Genomic DNA, 23,644 nt, shown 5'->3' with positions numbered 1-23,644 from the left:
AGCCAAACTGTGGAAAGAGCCCAGATGTCCATCGACAGATGAATGGATAAAGAAGATGTGGTATATAGATACAATGGAATATTATGCAACCATCAAAAGAAATGAAATCTTGCCATTTGCAATGACGTGGATGGAACTGGAGGGTATTATGCTGAGCGAAATAAGTCAATCAGGGAAAGATATGTATCACATGACCTCACTAATATGAGGAATTCTTAATCTCAGGAAACAAACTGTGGATTGCTGGAGTGGTGGGGGGTGGGAGGGTTGGGGTGGCTGGGTGATAGACATTGGGGAGGGTATGTGCTATGGTGAGCACTGTGAATTGTGTAAGACTGTTGAATCACAGACCTGTACCTCTGAAACAAATAATACATTATATGTTAAAAAAAAAAAAAAAAGGAAGTAGAAGATAGCAGGAGGGGAAGAATGAAGGGGGGGGTAAATCGGAGGGGGAGACGAACCATGAGAGACGATGGACTCTGAAAACAAACTGAGGGTTCTAGAGGGGACGGGGGTGGGGGGATGGGTTAACCTGGTGATGGGTATTAAAGAGGGCACATTCTGCATGGAGCACTGGGTGTTATGAACAAACAATGAATCATGGAACACTACACCAAAACAAATTATGTAATATATGGTGATTAACATAACAATAAAAAATTAAAAAAAACTAATGATGTAATGTATGGTGATTAACATAACATAATAATGAAAAAGAAAAAGAATACCTACAATAAATTTAACAAAGGAGGTGAGAGACCTATACTCTGAAAACTGTGTAACACTCATCAAAATAATTGAAGATGACACAAGTAAATGGAAAGAGATACCACACTAATAGATGAGAAAATTAATATTGCTGAAATGTCCCAACTACCCAAAGAAATCTACAGATTCAATGCAATCCCTATAAAAATACCAATGGCATTTTTCACAGAACTAAAACAATCCTAAAACTTGTATGGAACCACAACAGACCCCAAGTAGCCAAAGCAATCTTGAGAAATAACAAAGCTGGAGGTATCACACTCCCTGATTGCAAACTATACTACAATGCTATAGTATCAAAACCATATAGTACTGGCACAAAAGCAGACACATAGACCAAGAGAACAGAATAGAGAGCCCAGAAATAGACCCATAGCGGTATGGGTAGTTAATATGCAACAAAGGAGGCAAGAATATACAATGGGGAAAAAAAGAGTCTCTTCAATGAATGGGGTTGGGAAAACTAGACAGCTACACTAAATTTACCTCAAAATAGATTAAAGACTTAAATGTAAAACCTGAAACCATAAGACTTCTAAAAGAAAACACATGTAGTAAACTCTTAGACATCAGTCTCAGCCATAATTTTTTGGATCTGTTTCCTCAGGCAACAACAATAAAGCAAAAATAAACAAAATAGGACTATATCAAACTAAAAAAATTGCAAAGGAAAAATCAACAAAAAGAAAGAAAAGAAAGATAATATTTACAAATGATATATCCAATAAGGGGTTAATATCCAAAAGCAAAAATAAACAAAATAGGACTATATCAAACTAAAAAAATTGCAGAGCAAAGGAAAACATCAACAAAAAGAAAGAAAAGAAAGAAAATATTTGCAAATGATATATCCAATAAGGGGTTAATATCCAAAATCCATAAAAAAACTCATACAACTAAACACCAAAAAACCCCCAAATAATTCAATGAAAAATGAGCACAGTGGAATATTATCCAGCCATAAGAAAGAATGAAATCTTACCATTTGCAATAAAATAGACAGACCTAGAAGGAAATTATACTAAGTGAAATAAATCAGAGAAAAACAAATACCATATGATTTCACTTATATATGGAATCTAAAAAATAAAACAAAATGAACAAACAAAGCAAAACAGAAACAACTCACAAATACAGAGAACAACCTGGTAGTTGCCAGAGAGGAGGGGAGTGAGGAATGGACAAAATAGGTTAAAGGGATTAAGACGTGCAATTTACAGGTGTAACAAATAATCACAAGGATGTAAAGTACAGCTAGAGAATATAGTCAATAACACTGTAGCAACTTTGTATGATGACAGATGGTAAACAGGACTTACCCTGGTGATCATCTCAGAATGTATATAAATTTCAAATCATTACATTGTACACCTAAACCCAATATAATACTGTATGTCAACTATTAAAGAAAAAAAAAGACGTAGTAGTTAAATGCTGCCTACATTGGACTAACTTCAGCTTTAAGGACACACAGATATTCAAAGTGAAGGGATGAAAACAGACATTTCATGCAAACAGAAACCACAAAAAGCAGAGGTAACTTTACCTATATCAGAAAAAAAATACACTTTAAGACAAAGACTGTAATAGAAAACAAAAAAGATCATTATTTAATGATAAAGGGGTCAGTCTGACAAGAGGATATTTATGCACCAAATATAGGCACACTTAAATAAATAAATCAAATTATTAGCAGGCCTAAAGGGAGAAATAGACAGCAATACAATAATAATAGGGGTCTTCAATACCCTACTTTCATCGATGAATAGATTATCCAGACAGAAAGTCAATAAAGAGACACTGGACTTAAATGAAGATTAGACCAGATGAACTTAATAGACACTTACAGAACATTACATCCACAAGCAGAATACACATTTTTCTCAAGCATACATGGAACATTCTTCAGGACAGAGCATATGTTAGGCCCCAAAACAAGTCTTAGTAAATTTAAAAAGATTGAAATCATATCAAGTATCTTTCTAATCACAATGGTATGAAGCTAAAAATCAATGAGATGAAAACTGGAAGATTCACAAATATGTAGAAATTAGACAACTTGCTCAGAACAACCCATGGCTCAAAAAAGAAATCAAAAGAGAAATAAAAAATACCTTGTGACAAATGAAAATGGAAATACAACATGCCCAAACTTAGGTATTTAGCAAAAGTAGTTCTATGAGGGAAGTTATAGTGATAAATGCCTACATTAAGAAATAAAAAAGACCTCAAATATGCAATATAAATTTACATCTCAAGGAACTAGAAAAAGAAGAACTAAGCCAAAATTAAGAAAAGGAAGGAAATAGCAGATTAGAGCAAAAATAAATGAAACAAAGACTAAGAAGATGATAGAAAAGTATCAGTGAAACTAAGAGCTTTTTTCTTAAAAAAAAAATAAACAAAATAGATAAGCCTTTAGCTAGAATCCCCAAGACAAAAAGAGGACTCAAATCAGAAATGAAAAAGAAGACGTTATAAGAGATATCACAGGAATACAAAGAATGAGAAAAACTAATGCAAGTAATTATATACCAACAAACTGGAAAACCTAGATGGGACAAATTCCTAGAAACATTCAACTTACTAAGACTGAATCATGAAGAAATAGAAAATCTGAACAGGCAAATTACTAGTAATGAGATTGAATTTGTAATCAAAAATCTCCAAACAAATGTCTGTGACCAGATGGCTTCATAACTGAATTCTACCAAACATTTAAATAATTATTCTTAATACAAATCCTTCTTAACACTTCCAAACTCATTTTACGAGGCTGGCATTACCTTGCAACCAAGAGACAAAGGCACTATAAGAAAAGAAAATTACAGGCTAATAACCCTGATGAACATAGATGCAAAATCCTCAACTAAGTATCAGCAAACCAAAACCAACAATACATAAAAAGGATCATACACCATGATCAAGTGGGATTATTCCAGAGAAGAAAGGATGATTCAACATTAAAAATCAGTATGATAGACCACATTAACAAAATGAAGTATAAAAATCATATGATCATCTCAGTAGATTCAGAAAAGGCATTTGACAAAATTCAATATACATTCATAATAAAAATTTTCAACAAGGTGGGTAGAGAACATACCTCAACATAATAAAGGCTGTATATGACAAACCCACAGCAAACATCATACTCAATGAGAAGCTAAAAGCTTTTTCTTTTTTTTTTTGAAGATTTTATTTATTTATTTGAGAGAGAGAGAGAATGAGAGAGAGCATGAGAGGGAAGAGGGTCAGAGGGAGAAGCAGACTCCCTGCTGAGCAGGGAGCCCGATGTGGGACTCGATCCCGGGACTCCAGGGTCATGACCTGAGCCGAAGGCAGTCGCTTAACCAACTGAGCCACCCAGGCGCCCCTAAAAGCTTTTTCCTTTAGGGTCAGGAACAAGGCAAACATGCCCACTTTCAATATAGTATTGGAAGCGAGAGCCAGAAAAATCAGGCAAGAAAAAGCAATAAAAGGCATACCAGTCAGGAAGAAAGAAGACAGTCTCTATCTGCAGATGACCTATTATTTAGAGAAAACTCTAAAGACCCCACCAAAAAAACTATTAGAATAACCAAATTCAGTAAAACTGCAGGATACAAAATATACAAAAATCAACTGCATTTCTATACACCAGTAAAAAACTATCAGAAAAAGAAATTAAGAAAACAATCTCATTTACAACTGTATCAAAAAGAATAAAATACCTAGTAATAAATTTAATGAAGTAAAAGGCCTATACACTGAAAATTCCATGACACTAATAAAAGAAATAGAAGAAAATACCAAAAAAAAAAAAAAAAAAAAAAGAAAAGATACAGTGTTCATGAACTGGAAGAATAGGGATACAATCCCTATCAAAATTCCAATGGTGTTTTTCACAGAAACGGAAAAAAAAACAGTCCTAAAGTCTGTGTGGAATCACAGAAGACCCAAAGCGCCAAAGCAATCTTGAGAAAAAAAGAACAAAGCTAAAGGCATTATAGTTTTTGATTTCAAACTATGTTACAAAGCTATTATAATTAAAATTGAGTGGTATTGGCATAAAAACAAACACAGAGATCCAGAGAGCCCAGAAATAAACCCGCGCATTACATGGTCAATTAATTTCTGACAAAGGAACCAAGAAAATACAATGCAGAAAGAATAGTTTCTTCAAAAAATAGTGTTAGGAAAACTGGATAGCCACATGCAAAAGAACTAAATTCGGCCGCTATCTTACCATACACCATATACAATAATCAACTCAAAATGGATTAAAGAGTTGAATGTAAGACCTGAAACCATAAAACTCTTAGAACAAACCATACAGGGTAAACTCCTTGACATTGGTGTTGGCAATTTTTTTTTTCTATTTGGCAACCGAAGCAAAGCAACAAAAGCAAAAATAAACAAGTGGGATATATCACTTGTTATGTACAACAAAGGAAACCATCAACATAATAAAAAGGTAACCTCATGAATGGGAGAAAATATGTGCAAATCATTTACCTGATAAAGGGTCAATATCTAAAATATATAAAGAGGGGTGCCTGGGTGGCTCAGTTGTTAAGCGTCTGCCTTCTGCTCAGGTCATGATCCCAGGGTCCTGGGATCGAGCCCCGCATCGGGCTCCTTGCTCATCAGGAAGCCTGCTTCTCCCTCTCCCTCTCACCCTGCTTGTGTTCCCTCTCTTGCTGTCTCTCTCTGTCAAATAAATAAATAAAATCTTAATAAAGAACTCCTACAACTCAACAGAAAAAACAATCCAATTTATAAACGGGTTGAGGAACTAAATAGACGTTCAAATAAGACATACAGATGGACAAGAAGCGTATGAAAAGGTGCTCAACATTATCAGGGAAATGCAAGTTGAAACCACAATGAGGTGTCACCTCTCACCTCTGAGAATGGCTATTATCAAAAAGACAAACAAGTGCTGGCGAGGATGTGGAGAAAAGGGGATGCTTGTGCAGTGTTGGTGGGAATATAAATTGGTGCAGTCACTATGGAAAACAGTATGGAGGTTCCTCAAAAAATTAAAAATAGGAACTACCATAGGATGCAGCAATTCTACTTCTGGGTATTTACGTAAAGAAAACAAAAACACTAATTCAAAAAGATCTATGCATCCCTGTTTCAGTGCAGCACTATATGTAATATATCCAAGATATGGAAAAAATTCAAGTGTCCACCAATGGCTGAATAGATAAAGTATGGTACACACACACACACACACACACACACGAATATTATTCAGCCATAAAAAATAATGAAATCTTGCCATTTGTGACAACATGGATGGACTTCAAGGGCATTATGCTAAGTGAAATAAGTCAGACAAATATTGCATGATTTCACTTATATATGGAATCTAAACAAACAACCAAACTCCTAGCATGGTGAGGAGTGGGCAAAAATGGATCATAAAGGACAATATCCAGTTATAAATAAGTCTGGGGATATAAAATACAGCAAGGAAACTGTAGTTAACAATACTGTACTGTGTATTTGAAAGTTGCTAGGAGAGTAAATCTTAAAAGTTCTCATTATAAGAAAAATAAAATTTAAAATTATGTGTGGTGATGGATGTTAAGTAAAAATACTGTGGTAATCAACATTATGTATATATGTATCAATCATTATATATATATCTCAAACTAAAGTAATACAATATTGTATGTCAATTATATCTCAGTAACTTTTTTTTAAAGATTTTATTTATTTATTTGAGATAGAGAGACAGAGAGAGATAGAGTACAAGTGGGGAGGAGAGGAAGAAGCAGGCTCCCCATCGAGCAGGGAGCCTGCTGTGGGGCTGGATTCCAGTATCCCGGGATCGACCTGAGCTGAAGGCAGACACTTAACCAACCACCCAGGCGCCTCTCAGTAACATTGAAAACAAAAACAACTCTATTAGAGAGGCAGAGTCTACAGGACAGTCACCAGTTGGATCTCTTTTGCCTCCCAGATAAAGTAGGTACCAGCTCTGCCGTGAAAATGCCTCGGGGGAGAGGCGTTAGCTGGAGAAAGGCTAAAGAAGCAGCTGAGGAGGCAGATCAGGGGAATAACGTTTGTGAGGAGAATCTAGGCAAAATTCTGATGATATTGGAGCAAAATGATCACTGCCATACCAGACCCACGTTCCTAAATTACTCTCTGAAACAAATTATTGGATAAATGAGAACATCTTCAAAGTGAAGAGTACAGACTTCTAGAGCATTTAATGTAATGAACCTAAGAGTTCTGAAAGTTCTTAGAAAGTAAAAATGTACAATAGGACATGAACAACTATTTCGAATGGGTAGCAAATCATCCAATCTGGTGGTGGAAAGAATAAAGGAATAGCTTAGTATCCTTTCAAGAGGTCCTAGGAGCACACCCTAAATTCTAAGTAACTCACATCTGTGCACATGCCTGATCAGTCTTCTCTAGCCAATCAAGCAGCCCCTGGAGTGGACAGAAAGAGAGTTTCTTCACTTCCTTTCCTGGACCCCTCGGGCTGACTTCTTGTCATGGTTATATAGACAGAAGGGCAACCTATTAGTAACTCCATCCAAAACTTTTGGCTTATTGGAGCCCCGTAAGATGAGATACTGAACACTGCGCTAGGTCACATTGCTGGTCAGTTCTGCGCAATGTGCGGTTAAGTTAGAACCTAGCAGGACAATCTGAGTTTCCTTTGGAAACTTAGTCCCTAAGCTGAGTGACCGTGAGTACCACTTAAACTCTGTGAATCCAGGTTCAAGAATAATCTCTCAGACAGTCTAAAAAACACCGGAGGCAGGAGGGGGTGTGAGCTTGGCAGGTTATTAAGATTTTAGAACAGCATCTTCAAGAACCATAGGTGAGAAGAAAACTTCAACCTTGCAGGTGATTTTAAGCAGTGTTTTAAAATTATTATGTGCACAGTAGGTGTCATTTTAATGAAATGGGTTTTTCATTTTCCTGATCTATGAATGAAAATATGCATTGTGATAAGGTTTGTCTGATCTTTTGCCATCTAGTTCCCAATCTCACAGATGTGTAACCTAAGGGATTCTCAGACTTCTTGGCTAACTTATTTATACTTATTTTCCTACTTAGTAAGTTGTCTGGAGTTTAGGGCTTGCTCCTACATGCTCTCAGAGAGAAAAAGTGTGTACACAGAATGCCTTTCTCCCATCCCCAGAACCCTAGTACAGGAAACCTACAATTGTCAGTGTTCTGACAAAATTCTTGTTCCTTCTGTCACCCGCTAAATCCAGCATCTATTCTGAGATTTTTGGGTCCCTAGTGCCATCTAGTGGTGGAGATGTGGAAATTACTGTCTATCAGCCTTTCTAACCTGGATTCCATGAAATCCCAGTTGAGAAAGGCTAAGGTGGCATTGTTCATCTTTAAGTTAGGCTGGAGAATTCCAGTAGAAATAATTGTAACATTTATTATGGTATTTATTTTGCTCAAAGAAGAAATTCTGGTATTATTTTATAGCATCAATGAAAAAATTATTCAGGATTCATAAACAGAACAAAAATCAGTGAAATCAAATTTTCATACATTGAAATACTAATATAAACACACACAATGTCAAGTAGACCAAGTTCATGAAAATCTTAAGCCTGCACTGTCATTCTTATATAAATGACTGTGGGCCCCAGCTCTGCTGCTTCCTGGCTGCAGACCTCACCCAGACCGGCTGGTCCTGCAGTGCTTTGGTCCCTTCCTTCGGAGTGGGGCTTTCAGGGTACACTTTTAGGCAGCTCCTCTACCCTGGCCAGCGACTCAGAGCTACTGACATTTTAATTTCTTTCCTGCCCAATCTGGAAAGAGACTGCTCTTCTGTAGGTAACAATCTGACAACTTCAGAGGGCTTCTGCCCACCAGGTTCATGCTGTCTTTATTTTGCAGGGCGTAGGGGAGGAAGATGAGCCAAAAGTGAATGAAAGAGGGGGGTATCAGGATTGGAAGGAGGACTGCGGGAGAAAGTCAAGAAGGGAGAATCTCACTGCTGACCAGTGTCTAAAATAATAAGTGGCATCAACATGATACTGCAATCTCTGTAGCCCAATGCTGATTCTGTCACAGAGTTCCCAATTTTCGTTTCTCTTTCTTCTCCCGAGGCAGCTACCTGCAATAGCTTCTTTAAACTACACTAGAAAGAGGCGACCAGAAGCTGTATGACTGCTTCATCAGTTGAACGACTTGAGCTACTCTGATATTTCGGAAGCTATCCACTTCATTTCCAGAAAACCTTCCTGAGCACTGCCTGAGCCTCGAGGGAATGGCTAAGAGCTGTCTACTTTCCCCTGCTACCCTCTCTACTGTGGGACTCCTGTACCCCACTGTTCCCTCTCTTTCAGAGGTCACTGTGCTGGGAAAGTGGGCTGGGCAGCAGATGTAGGATCAGGCAGGCAAAGGGGCTAGGGCACAGAAATTAATGTTTCTGTAAGTGCCTGTCCACGCTGGGCAGGCTCTCCACGTGCCCGTTTGCAACCACAGCAGAAGAAAAACTGCGCAGGACGCCCATTGCACTAAAATCAAACTGGAAACTGAGGCGGTGAGGACAACTGCATCTACTGAAACTCTTCTCAGGGAGGATGTCCCATGCAGTAAAAGGAAAACCTGGATGGGCTGTGAAGGCATAGGGTGAGACCTCCAGGAGAGTTCTCAAATACATGCTCAAACTCCCACCTAAAGAGAGCGGGAGGGGCTGGTTAACTGGAACCTTTGTCTTGGTGGGTGGCGTACGAATGTTTGGGTTTGAATTGCTTAAGACTCAGAAGAGAGGCAACATACTCTCCCCAAAATCCTTCCTGCATACAACCATCAAGTCTTCCTCTAAAAACGCATAATGAAAAAATATATAAATATTGGCCTGGGGCACCACATGTCTTGGTGAAACTCTCTATATGACAGACATCAGCCAAGACAGCCTTCCAACAGCAAGGCCCCTGGCTTAACTAGTCACCAGGTTTCTACAACTGGGGGAATTTGTGGGAGAAGCCCTGACCCCTGTGGCCTCCTTGCTTCTGAGACACTGGCTGCATAGCCTGATTCTTGGGGCTGAAATTAAAGAATGCTTATGGAGGGGCGCTTGGGTGGCTCAGTCACTGGGTGTCTGCCTTCGGCTCAGGTCATGGTCCCGGGGTCCTGGATTGAGCCCCACATTGGGCTCCCTGCTTGGCGGAAAGCCTGCTTCTCCCTCTCCCACTTCCCGCCACCCCCCCACCCCCGCTTGTGTTCCCTCTCTTGCGTCTTGCTGTCTCTCGCTGTCAAATAAAATCTTAAAAAAAAAGAATGCTTATGGAAAAGAAGGTGGGTCACCTCAGGAAAGTTCTATATTCTTTCTGACCTTTGTATTTTATCTAAATCACTCATGTAGTAAAGATAAAAAAGCTTTATTAAATATTATGGAATAAATACCATGCTAGGCACTAAGAACAGAAAGGAATGGGGCTAGGTACATAGGAGGCTGGGGCAGACATATGGATCACTTACTTAAATCCATCTTCTTCCTTGACAGAACCCTAATTTTGTCTGAGATGGCAATGTGCCCAGTTCAATACTTGTTTTTAGGCAAGTAAAACGAGTGCAGGACATTAAAATGTAAACCCAAGTCTAATTGTGGGGGAGGGGGGAGTTCTAGAAAAATTTTTGTTCCCCTGTTAAGAGGTGAGAGATATGGCTGGCAAATTCCCTTATTTCTTCCTGCCCCGAGCTTGCAGGTGATAGGTGGGACTGTGGCAGTCATTTGGCCCCTTAAAAGACAAGGCTGAGAGAATTAGTAATAATGGCTTAACATGTTAGGGCTGATGAACCTACTGCAACTGTCCACCTCAGGTCTTGTTATGCAAGAAATATTAATCCCTATTTGTTTAGTTTAATATTGTATTTCCTTGAGCCAAACACATTTCTAATTTCTACAGAGACATTTAAATAAGTAACGGGTAAGTGTTGTGGAGATATGGGGGTAGAAGGTGGTGCCACAGACTCCAAGGAGAGGGCTGGGCAAAGAAGGGAGTGGTGGACAGAAATGCAGGAGATGCCACGTGAGAGGAAGATGGATTCAGCAGTGAAGTGGTCCCTGGTGATTTGTGAGAGTGGTGTCCACGGAATGGTAGTGGAGAAAGAGAGGCTGTGGAAGGATGAAGACTAACTGGGAAGTGAAAGAAGGGGTTGGTAACTTAGACCAGGGGTTAGCAAACTGTGGCCCCTGAATATCTCCACCCTGCCACCTGTTTTTGCAAATGTCTTACAGGGACCCAGTTACGCCCATGCATTTCAGTTCTGCCCATGGCTGCTTTCAGTGCTACCATTGCAGAGATGACTGGCTGAGGCAGAATACAGCCCCAGAACCTAAAATATTTACTCTCTGATCCTTAAAAAAAAAAAAAAAAAAAAGTGTGCTGACCCCTGATTTAGACCATTTTTCCACATGCTTGGCTGTGCAAAGACACAAATGGCCAAGTCGCTAGAGGAAGACACAAGGTTACAGGTTTTGTTTTGAATTTTAAACAGATGGGGAGACCCTCTAGGATAGCTGCCAGTGTAGCAGGAAGAAGCAAAGCACTGGAGAGAGGGAGGGCCTATGCTGTGGAGAGCACAGAAGGGCTCCCAGAGCAGAGCAGGAGCACGAGGTGAGGGCTCCCTGGTGACAAGGTGTCACAGGCTGCACCCTCCCACTACAGAGGCTTATAGCAGGGCATGTGAGGGACAGATCTGCAAGAAGTTTCAGAACCCACTCTCTGTAGACTGTAGAAAAAGTGAGCCTACAAAGAGAGGAGATATTCTGCCAAATCACTTGGTCTCTGTAGGCCATAGTTTCACCATCAGTAAATTGAATTTTTATCTGGGGATTGAAAGTCTAACCAATCAAGAATTGTAAAACACTCTGCAACTATGAAATGTCACTGAAATACTTAATAATAGAACTCTCCTGACACCAGGATGCTGTGAGTATGAGGAGGCAGATGCTTTCATTGTGCCTGAAAGATGAAAAGCTCAGTACAGACATTAGGTCTTACTAACTACCATCATCACAAAAGGCAGGAAGCAGGCACGGTATACAGGAATCATACAACTGCACAAATCAGGCGGACTGAAAGTGCTTTTTAAGGAACAAAAACGGGTGAAATACATTAAAATGGAAAGAAGTGGTTCTCTTATTCCTCTAACCTAAGGAGACTGCAGCAGGTATCTGGTTATTTAAGTTTTAGTTTTCAGCCTTTTCTTCCTGGGTTTTCACCAAAGAATCACAAAATATTAGAACTGGATGAAGGGACCTTCAATAACACTGATTTCAAACCACTTCTTTTATAGATGGTGAACCTGAGACCCAGAGAAGGTGTATTATCTAGCCAAGGGCCTAGAGCTGCTGGAAGACTCCTTCCTACTCCATCCAGGCTGTTCTCCCCACATCAGTGCCTCCACAGCCTTACTATTGTATCTTATGTCAGTGGGTTTCCCTGAGGGCTGCATCTGCCCAAAGGGACAGAGCAGCAGCAGTGGGCCTCTTCTTGGAGGGCCCATGTCACCCTGGTGTATTGACACAGCTAGGGACAGCAGGTGTACCACATGGCAACTGGGCCCTGGCTGGCGTGTCTCCAAGCAGATAAGTCTTTAGGATTAGTTCTCTAGAAAAGTGGGAATCATCAGCCCCTGGGGACCCTCCTGCTCCTCTCGTATAGGCACTTTCTGGGGCAGGCACAAGTCAGGGAGCCCTGCCAAGCCTGCTCCTGTGGAAACATGCTCTTTAGTAACCACCAGGATAAATAAGTGGAGTAAAGGAGTTTCAGACAGGCTCAAAGCTTCTGCCCTCCACTGCTTAAATGACAAAAGTAGGTACCAACAAATAACACATAAAGTTATCTCTATCTTGAATGAAAAACTTACTGCATTTCTAGATATGTCTCCTCAGGCAAGGGAAACAAAAGCAAAAAATAAACTATTGAGACTATACCAACATAAAAATTTTTGTACAGCAAAGGAAACCGTCAACAAAATGAAAGGCAACCTACTGAATGGGAAAACATATTCACAAATGGTATATCAAATAAGGGGTTAATATCTAAAATGTATAAAGTACTTACACAACTCAACACCAAAAACTCCCAAATAATCCAATTAAAACATGGGCAAAGAACCTGAGTAGACATTTTTCCGAAGAAGACACAGATGGCCAAGAGACACATGAAAAGATGCTCAACATCACTTATCATCAGAGGAATGCAAATCAAAACCATGATGAGATATCACCTGCACACCTGTCAGAATGGCTAGAATCAAAAAGACAAGAAACAAGTATTGGTGAGGATGTGAAGAAGAAGGAAACCTCAGTGCACTATAGGTAGGAATGTAAATTGGTGCAGGCACTGTGGAAAACAGTATGGAGATTTCTCAAAAAATTAAAAATAGAACTACCTTATGATCCAGTAATTCCAGAACTGGGTATCCTCCACCCCCCCCCAACAAAATGAAAACACTATTTCAAAAAGATACAGGTATACCTATATTTGTTGCAGCATTATTTACAACAGCCAAAATATGGAAGCCAGGATTAATAAAGAAAGTATAGTATATATGTACAATGGAATACTACCCAGCCATAAAAAAGAATATAAAGAGGATGCAGTCTTGCCATTTGTGAAAACATGCATGGACCTAGATGGTATTATGCTAAGTGAAGTAAGTCAGACAGAGAAAGATAAATACATCTTTGCACTTAAATGGGGAATCTAAAAAACAAAACAAACAAGCAAAGAAAAAGTAGAAACAGACCCATAAATGCAAAGATCAAACTGATGATTGCTGGGGGGGCAGAGGATGGGCAAAAGTGGTTAAGGGGAAGGGGAGGTACAGGCTTCCAGTATGGAATGAATAAGTCACAGGGATAAAAGGCACAGCGTAGGGAATACCATCAACAGTACTGTAATAGCCCTGTATGGTGACAGATGGGAGCTACATGTGTGGTGAGCATAGCATAATGTATAAACATGTCAAACCACCATGTTCTACACCTGAAACTAATGTGCACTGTGTGTCAACTATGCTTCAGTAAAACACAAAATAATAATAAAGAAAAATTACAAAAACCTTTTCTTAAGGGTTATAAATCCCTTTCAAAATTGGAAGAAATAGCTCTGCAGAAAAAGGTACATATTAGTAAATTTGACATACATTTCAGGAAGTCCACGAACCACTTCCCATTTACGGATTCTTCGGGGGTCCCTAGACACTACTCACTGGTCACCCTCCATCCACCCACACAACTATAAGTATACTAACCGTGATTGCCTCTATGTGGTGAAGTCCTAGAGGACTTTTCATTTTTTAATTCTTTTTGTGTTTTCCACATTTTCTGTAGTGACCATGTTTTGTCCAGAATAATCTGAAGTGTTAGATAAAAACTGAGTCTTAACACAAAAGTACACACCCCAAACTCCTTCTATTGTCTTTGTCCATACACTAGCTTTTTAGTATCCCACAGGCCTCCAAAAAGCTCAACCAAGGAACCACACAAGCAAATTTCTATTACTGATCCTAATACTGTTTGTACTTTAATAGGATATCTCAAATAAAGGACTCAATGGAAAATTTCAAATCAATTTATCTTACTATTCTGGGTGCTTTCACAGAAATTCCCCCAACTGAGTATGTCTGAAGAAAATGTTCCATTGATGGTCTCAGTTAGCTAAAAATCTCTCTCTCACACTTACCCTTTACTTCTTTCAGATCTCCAGTGGCGATTTAGCCAGCTCTATAACTACTTTCCCCTAAATGTCAGTCTAAACTGAAGAGAACCTGATAAAGATGCATTGTCCAGGAGGCAGATTAGATCTGAATGAGATCAGAGACAAACTCTAGCCCTAAAAAGCAGCCATGCTCCAAGTGAATAAACTACAGTATAAGTTCAACTAGGACAAATGAATAAAGTCATCTTTGAGAGTCCTGGGGGAATATCTGTTGTAAGACACAAGGAATATGCCTCAGAAATTACTTCATTAAGTAAGTGACATAATTTGACATAAACTTAATGGTGTTCCACCCAGGACAAGGCATTCCTACCCTCTCATCCTCCCATCCAGGTCTATGAACTCAGGTTTCCAACCCAGGAATCTCCTCCTCTTAGGCAGACAGGAAAATACCAAGATCTCCCTTTCACAAAAATACCCTGAAGCAGTTCTCCCTAAAGGGCTGACTTAAGCTTTCTAAGGATCAGAGGGCTGTAACAATGTCAACAAGGCCAGGTTTGGCGCAGCTGCTCAGGAAGCAGGCTCTGTCCAATCAGCCAGTAAGAATCAAAAGATATACGCTGTTCTAGAATTCTCTTTTCTATTATGAACTGAGTGGAAATGGGGGTGGGAGCTAAGTGAGCCCCTAAGAAGTCGGAGTGCTGGCTGAGCTGAGGTCCAGGAGAGAAACCTTAACTACCAAATACTGAGCTGCCAGATAAGGTCCTGCTGGCTCAGCCCAGGGAGGGTGAGCCCTGATGGCAGGGACTGAACATGCACACATACTGTGGGATACTTGGCTGACCAGGGCAAGGCTGCCACAGTGCTGCCCTCCATTATGAGGGCAGTCTGGCAGAGCAGACATGGCACATGCTTTGAGGCAGGTAACTCTGAGTTCGAATTTAGGCTCCGCCGCTTGGTAGCTATGTGAACCAGGACAAATTATTTTACCTCCCTGGGGCTCAGTTTCTTCATCTATAACATGGAAATATCAATACCTACCTTGTAGGGTTATTACGAAGATTAACGAAAATAAAATTGAATGACATGTGTTAATAGGCACTCATTAAAAGGCAGGGTAATTTTTTGCCCCCTAGTCAAATCCATCTGCTACTCCTCAGACACAGTGACTTTTCCAAAGCAGAAATCTGACCTTCATAGTTCCCTACTTAAAACATTTCAATGGCTCTGCTTTGCTCTCATAATAAAAAGCAAACTCCTCCTTTGAGTGGAAAGGAGAGACCAAAGTGATAGTATGAAGGTAAGAAACACAAAAGGAGTAAAAATGGATTTTGCTATAAAAAAATCAGTCAAAGAACTCACAAAAAGGATATAAAATAACATATACCAAAAATGTGGGGAAGAGAGGAGAAAAGAATGGGTTCAAACTTAAACGATCATGTTATATGCAAACCTAATGGCATATAAAAATTTATATACATATTTTATATAAAATTTTATATTAAAAATTATATAAAAACAACACTGATAAATATGCAAAGATAAAGACAAAGAAATCCAAATATATCATTAAAGAAAATCAGCAAAACATCAAAGACAGACAAGAGAGGATCAGAGAAAATCTTCAGAAACAAACACAATAATAAAATAGCAATAAATATATATCTATCAATAATTACTTTGAATGTAAATGTACTAAATGCTCCCATGAAAAGATAAAGCATGACATATTAGATAAAAAACCAAGACCCATCTATATGCTGTCTATAAGAGACACATTTTATTGTTTTTTAAGATTTTATTTATTTTTGTGAGAGAGCGGGCGCGTGCACATTCACAGTGGGGAGGGGCAGAGGGAGAAGCAGACTCCCTGCTGAGCAGGGAGCCTGACTGCAGGGCTCGACCCCAGGACCTGGGATGATAACCTGAGCCAAAGGCAGACACTTAACCAACTGAGCCATCTAGGGCTCGATGCCAGGACCCTGGGATCATAACCTGAGCCAAAGGCAGGCCCTTAAACCAACTGAGCCATCTAGGGCTTGACCCCAGGACCCTGGGATGATAACCTGAGCCAAAGGCAGACACTTAACCAACTGAGCCATCTAGGTGCCCCATACAAGAGACTCATTTTAGACCTAAAGACACCTGCAGATTGAGAATGAGGGGATGGAGAAACATCTATCATAGAAATGGATGTCAAAAAAAGCAGGAATAGCAATACTTATATTGGACAAAATTTATTTTTTATTTTTTTTTAAAGATTTTATTTATTTATTTGACAGAGACACAACGAGAGAGGGAACACAAGCAGGGGGAGTATGAGAGGGAGAAGCAGGCTTCCCGATGAGCAGGGAGCCCGATGTGGGGCTCGATCCCAGGACCCTGGGATCATGACCCAAGCCAAAGGCAGACGCCTAATGACTGAGCCACCCAGGCGCCCTGGACAAAACTGACTTTAAAACAAAGACTGTAACAAGAGACAAAGAATGATATTATACAACAATGAAGGTGACATTCCAACAAGATATAACAATTATAAATATTTATGCACCCAATATAGGAACACTCAAACACATAAAACATTAACAAACATAAAGAAACCAAATGATAATAATATAATAATAGTAGGGAACTTTAACATCTTACTTACATCAATGGACAGATCATCTAAACAGAAAATCAACGAGGAAACACTGGCTTTGAATGACACACTGGACCAGATGGATTTAACAGATATATTCAGAACATTCCATTCTAAAACAGCAGAATACACATTCTTTTCAAGTGCACACAGAACATTCTCCAGAACAGATCACATATTAGCCCCCAAAATAAACCTCAGCAAATTCAAGAAGATCAAAATCAGGGGCGCCTGGGGGGCCCAGTCAGTTAAGTGTCTACCTTCGGCTTAGGTCATGATCTCAGGGTCCAAGATTGAGCCCTGCGTGGTGGGCTTCCTGCTCAGCAGGGAGTCTGCTTCTCCCTCTCCTCTGCCCCTCCCCACCCCTGCTTGTGCTCACTTTCTCTCTCTTTCCTCTCTCAAATAAATAAAATCTTAAAAAAAAAGATCGAAATCATTCCATGCATATCTTCTGACCACAATGCTATGAAACTAGAAGTCAACCACAAGAAAAAATCTAGAAGGACCACACACACATGGAGGTTAAATAACATGCTATTAAACAATGAATGAGTCAACCAGGAAATCAAACAAGAAATAAAAAAGTACATGGAAACAAATGAAAATGAAAATACGATGGTCCAAAACCTCTGGGATACAGCAAAAGTGGTTCTAAGAGGGAAGTTTATAGCCAAACAGGACTACCTCAAGAAGCAAGAAAAATCTCAAATAAACAACCTAACCTTACACCTAAAGGGGCTAGGAAAAGAACAACAAACAAAGCCTAAAAGCAGCAGAGGGAAGGAAATAATAAAGCCTAGAGCAGAAATAAATGACACAGACACTAAAAAAATAAAGCAGATCAATAAAACCAGGAGCTGATTCTTTGAAAAAAAAAAAATCAATAAAATGACAAGCCTCTGGCCAGACTTATCAGGTAAAAAAGAAAAAGAACTCAAATAAATAAAAAATGAGAGAGAAGAAATAACAACACTACAGAAATACAAACAATCATAAGAGAATATTATGAAAAACTATATGCCAACAAATTGGACAACCTAGAAGAAATGGATACATTCCTAGAACATATAAACTCCTAAAACTGAAACAGGAAAAAATAGAAAATCTGAACAGACCAATAACGAGCAAAGAAATTGAATGCTAAAAACACTCCCAAAAATCAGAAGTCCAGGACCAGAGGGTTTTACAGGTGAATTCTACCAAACATTCAAAGAGTTAATGCTTATTCTTCTCAAACAATAGAAAAAGAAGGAAAACTTCCAAATTCATTCCTTAAGGCCAGCAGTACCCTGATACCAAAACCAGATAAAGACATCACTAAAAAACAGACATACAGGCCAATATCCCTGATGAACATAGACGCAAAAATCCTCAACAAAATACTAGCAAATCCAACAATGCATTAAAAAAATCCCACGATCAAGTGGGATTTATTCCTGGGCTAAAAGGGTGGTTTAATATTCTCCAGTCAATGTGATACATCACATTAATAAGAGAAAGGACAAGAACCATATGATTATTTCAATAGATGCAGATAAAGCATCTGACAAAGTACAACAACATCCATTCATGATAAAAATCCTCAACAAAGTAGGTTTAGAGAGTACATACCTCCACATAATAAAGGCTATATATGAAAAACTCACAGCTAATATGATCCTTAATGGGGAAAAACAGAGCTTTCCCCTAAAGTCAGGAACAAGACAAGGATGTCCACTCTCACCACTTTTATTCAACACAGTACTGAAAGTCCTAGCCTCAGCAATCAGATAGCAAAAGGAAACAAAAGGCATCCAAATCGCTAAGGAAAAAGTCAAACTTTCACTATATGCAGATAACAGGATACTCCATATAAAAAACCTAAAAGACTCCCCCAAAAACTTCTAGAACTGATAAATGAAATCAGTAATGTCACAGAATACAAAATCAATGTAGAGAATTCTGCTCCATTTCTAAACACCAATAATGAAGCAGTAGAAAGAGAAATTAAGAAAACAATCCTGTTTCCAACTGCACCAAAAATAATAAGATACTGAGGAATAAACCTAGCCAGTAAGGTGAAAAACCAGTACTCTGAAAACTATAACACTGGTGAAAGAGGGGTGCCTGGGTGGCTTGGTCGGTTGAGCATCCGACTCTTGATTTCAGCCCCAGTCATGATCTCAGGGTCTTGGGATTAAGCCCCGAGTAGGACTCTGTGCCCAGCAGGGAGTTGGCTTGAGGATTCTCCCTCTCCCGCTGCCCCTTCCCCTGCTAACAGGCTCTCACTCTCTCTCTCTTTAAAAACAAAAACAAAAACACTGATGAAAGAAATTGAAGACAACCAAAAAAATGGAAAAACATTCCATGCTCATGGGTTGGAGGAACAAATATTGTTAAAAATATCCATACTACCCAAAGCAATCTACACATTTAATGCAATCCTGATCAAAATACCAACAGCATTTTTTACAGAACTGGAACAATTTGTACAGTACCACAAAAGACCCCAAATAACCAAAGCAGTTTTGAAAAAGAAAAGCAAAGCTGTAGGCATCACAATTCTGGACTTTAAGCTGCAGTAATCAAAAACAATATGGTACTGGCACATAAAAAGACACAGAGATCAATAGAACAGGATAGAAAACCCAGAAATAAACCCACAACTATAAGGTCAATCTTTGACAAAGCAGGAAATAACATCCAATGCGAAAAAGATAGTCTCTTCAACAAATGGTGTTGGGAAAACTGGACAGCAACATGCAAAAGAAAAAAAACTGGACCACTTTTTTACACCATACACAAAAATAAATTCAAAATGGACTAAGGACCTAAATGTGTGACCTGAAGCTATAAAAATCCTAGAAAAGAACACAGGCAGTAGCTTCTTTGACATCAGCCAAATCAACTTTCTTCTAGATATGTCTCCTGAGGCAAGGGAAATAAAAGCAAAAATAAACTTTTGGGACTACATAAAAATAAAAAACTTCTGCACAGCAAAGGAAACAACAAAACTAAAACACAACCTACAGAATGGGAGAAAGTATTTGCAAATGACATATCTGATAAAGGGTTAGTATCCCAAATATAGAAAGCATTTATCAAACTCAACACCCCAAAATCAAATAATACAATTATAAAATGGGCAGAAGACATTTTTCCAAAGAAAACATACAGGTGGCCAACAGACACCTGAAAAGATGCTCATCATCACTTATCATCAGGGAAATGCAAATCAAAACTACAATGAGATATCCTCCCACCTGTCAGAATGGCTAAAATCAGCAACACAGAAACAACAAGTGGTGTTGTTTGGCGAGGATATGGAGAAAAAGGAACCCCCTTGCACTGTTGGTGGGAATGTAAACCAGTGCAGCCACTGTGGAAAACAGTACAGAGGTTCCTCAAAAAGATAAAAACAGAACTAGCCTACAATCCAGCAATTGCACTATTGGGTATCTACACAAAGAATATAAAAACAGTGATTCAAAGGGATACATGCACCCCCTCATTTATATAACAGCATCATTTACTATAGCCAAGATACGGAAGCAGCCCAAGTTTCCAGCTATAGATGAATGGATAAACAAGATGTGGCATATATATATTTATACAATGGACTATTACTCAGCCATAAAAAAGAATGAAATCTTCCCATTTCCAAGGACATTGATGGAGTTAGAGTATATTGTGCTAAGTGAAGTAAGTCAGAGAAAGACAAATACCAAATGATTTCATTCATATGTGGAATTTAAGAAACAAAACAAATGATCAAAAGGGGAAGAAAAGATAGAGACAAATCAAGAAACAGACCCTTAATTATAGAGAAAAAACTGATGGTTACCAGAGGGGAAGAGGGGAGGGGTGGGTTAAATAGGTGACGGGGATTAAGGAGTGCACTTGTGATGAGCACAGGGTAATGTATGAAAGTGTTAAATTACTATAATGTACACATGAAACTAATATAATACTGTATGTTAACTAATTGGAATTAAACTAAAAGCTTAGGGGCACCTGGGTGGCTCAGTCAGTTAAGCGTCCAACTCTTGATCTCCGCTCAAGTCATGAACTCAGGGTTGTGAGATCAAGCCCCACATACTTAAGATTCTCTCTCTTCTCTGCCTCCCCTCCTCCAAAAAAAAAAAAAAAAAAAGAGCAAACTCCTGACCATCTAAGAAGCCTACATGTACTGGTCCTTGCCAACCTCTCTCTCTTGCTCTCCTGTGCACCAGCCACAGGAACCAGCTTTATGCTCTTGGAAAATTTAATCTTTCCCATTTCAAAGCCTTCACACAGGTTGAAAGCCCCTTCTTCCCAGATCCCAACTATCTGGTTAACAAGCTCTCCTAACTTCTTTGAGAAAAACCTTTCCTAACCTCCAGACTAGGTCAAGCCTCCTGACAATGCTCCATTTGCCTCTGTCTCACAGTGCTAAATCTGCTTGGTAATCACACTCATAAAGATCTACACTATGTCTTAGTAACATTAAGAGGTAAGGAACTGTTTTTTGATTACCACTGAATCCCCAGGAATCAACACCAAGCATGATGCCTAGTTCCATTTTAGGAGCTTATAACTTGTACTGAATAAATACAATTTCAGAGGAGGGTTGGGGAAGCAGTAGCTATTAATCTGGTTAGTACTTCTCTGTAACACTTAACCACATTCTGTCCAGGTGCTTATTAATATTTAATTTTTCCTTCCTTGCTGGATTTTTAGCTCTGTTGTATACAACTTTGAATGTTCCACTGCCTCCAAATGATAGTGGAGCTCAGAGGAGATTCTCCAGGCTGGGAAATGGTATGGAATTGCAGGGAAGTTAAGTGGCCAGAATAGAAAGAGAAGGAAGGGTGAACTCTACCCAGAAGGCAGCTGTGGCCTGAGGTAAGGACATGTTTCCTGCCCTAATTTTTCCTTCTTAGGGCCATTGGAGTTGACCTCTCTTTGTGGGGATGTGAGGATTCAAAAGGGCAACACTTACTTGTTCCCATGAAGAAATCATATGACGTTCAGCAGGTGGTTTCTCTATGATAGTCACCTCTGTCACACCTGGGGAAGATTCTGGAAGAGGAAAAGAGAGTCTGTAGAGTTGCAGTGGGCCTGCTCTCACATATTTCAATACTAGAGGCTGACTGTTGATGATTACCTAGGAATATCAGATTCCTCTGAGCAGCATTTATTACCCATACGGTGATAAAAACAGGAAGAACTGGTCAGTCCTTCAAAGGCACTCAGTCCCACAACCTAGGACCATGCAATCAACCTGGTAGAAAGGACATCATCAGAACACCCACTACACAGTCACTGCTCAGTACTTCAGTTGTTAAACAAAAATCAGAGATTCTACATTCCTAGTGATTTCATACCTCAACTTCTCACTTACGACATGGTCAAAAGGAATAAAGAATAGCACCCCAATAAACTTTTACAAGATATAAAACTTGTTTGCTAGTTTTTCTTCTAAATAAAACCCATCTGTACTCTGAGATCCCAGATTGAGTAGTTTAGGCTAACACTATGAAAAATGGATTCCATCCAGAAATATACTGAAAACAAAATAAATCATATCTCTAAGTCTTGAAAGCAGGAAAAGGTCTCCAAATAATCTCTTTGTGGGGCTGCGTTCTAGCATTCTTTCTGAAGTAAAAAAGAAGCCACCTGACTTGGAATTCAACAGACTTTAATACCTCCTCCTACATTCTCTACTTGTCTGTTTACCCACACTCAGGACCTTGAAATCCTTAATCTAAGACACAAAATCTGCTATGGGTTGAATTGTGTCCCTCACAAAAAATATATGTTGAAGTCCTTACTGCCAGTTCCTTAGAATAGGACTTGATTTGGAAATAAGGTCAGTGAATATGTAATTAGCTAAGATGAGGTCACAGTGGAGTAGGGCAGACCCCAAATCTAATATGACTGGTATCCTTATAAAAAGAATGCTTTGTGGAGTGATAGAGGGAAGAGGGTCACACGAAGATGGAGAAATGGAGTGGTATATCTGTAATACAAGGAACGTTAAAGATTGCTGGCAAACCACCAGAAGTTAGAAAAGAGGCAAGGCAGGTTCTTCCCTTCCAGGTTTCAGAATGAGAGTGACACTGCCAAGCCTTTGGTTTCAGGCTTTCGGCCTCTAGGACTGTGAGAATCAATCTGTTGTTCTAAGCCACCTGGTTTGTGGTACATTCTATGGCAGCTCTAGCGAACTAACACAAAGTCTATCTGCTTTTCTCTTTGTGATATTGCATAGATTATTCCCATTGTCACCACTGTTTTAGGCCATGGTCACTGCAAGTGTAGATGCAACTGAAGCCACAAACTCTCTGTGCTCTGATCCAACCTCAGCATACCAGCAGAGGACTTTCTTCATACCTAGGCTTGTTTCCTATCTGATCTATTGGGTTCTCCTTGTAGTCTGGAGGATAAGACCCTTCTCTGTCTGGTCTTAACTTCTTCCACCCTGTAGTCCAAACCCTCTGTTCCAGGTGTGTCAGTTTCCTCATTGTCTCCACCCTGGTGCCCCCCAGCCCCAAAACTAAATCTGTACTTATCTTTGATAATGCTGTATCCCTTTCCCATTATACACACCCAAATG

The 23,644-nt window shown here is 39.3% G+C and overlaps 1 protein-coding gene across 2 annotated transcripts in view; it reads right to left on the bottom strand.

Annotated features, from left to right (window-relative positions):
• TPGS2 (tubulin polyglutamylase complex subunit 2) overlaps positions 1–23,644 on the bottom strand; it is a 59,335-nt gene that overhangs the window by 28,567 nt on the left and 7,124 nt on the right. For both annotated transcript variants that reach the window (XM_028098398.2, XM_028098397.2), the window contains exon 2: positions 22,031–22,110. In XM_028098398.2, coding sequence (XP_027954199.1) covers positions 22,031–22,110 — 80 coding nt within the window. The remainder of the gene's footprint in view (positions 1–22,030; positions 22,111–23,644) is intronic.

The sequence above is a fragment of the Eumetopias jubatus genome, unplaced genomic scaffold (genome assembly GCF_037043125.1).
Source record: "Eumetopias jubatus isolate StellerSeaLion01/CBP00866 unplaced genomic scaffold, mEumJub1_p1.0 scaffold_16, whole genome shotgun sequence".
NCBI lineage: Eukaryota > Metazoa > Chordata > Mammalia > Carnivora > Otariidae > Eumetopias > Eumetopias jubatus.
The sequence above is the reverse complement of the archived record's forward strand: the minus strand, read 5'-3'. Positions and strand labels throughout refer to the sequence as shown.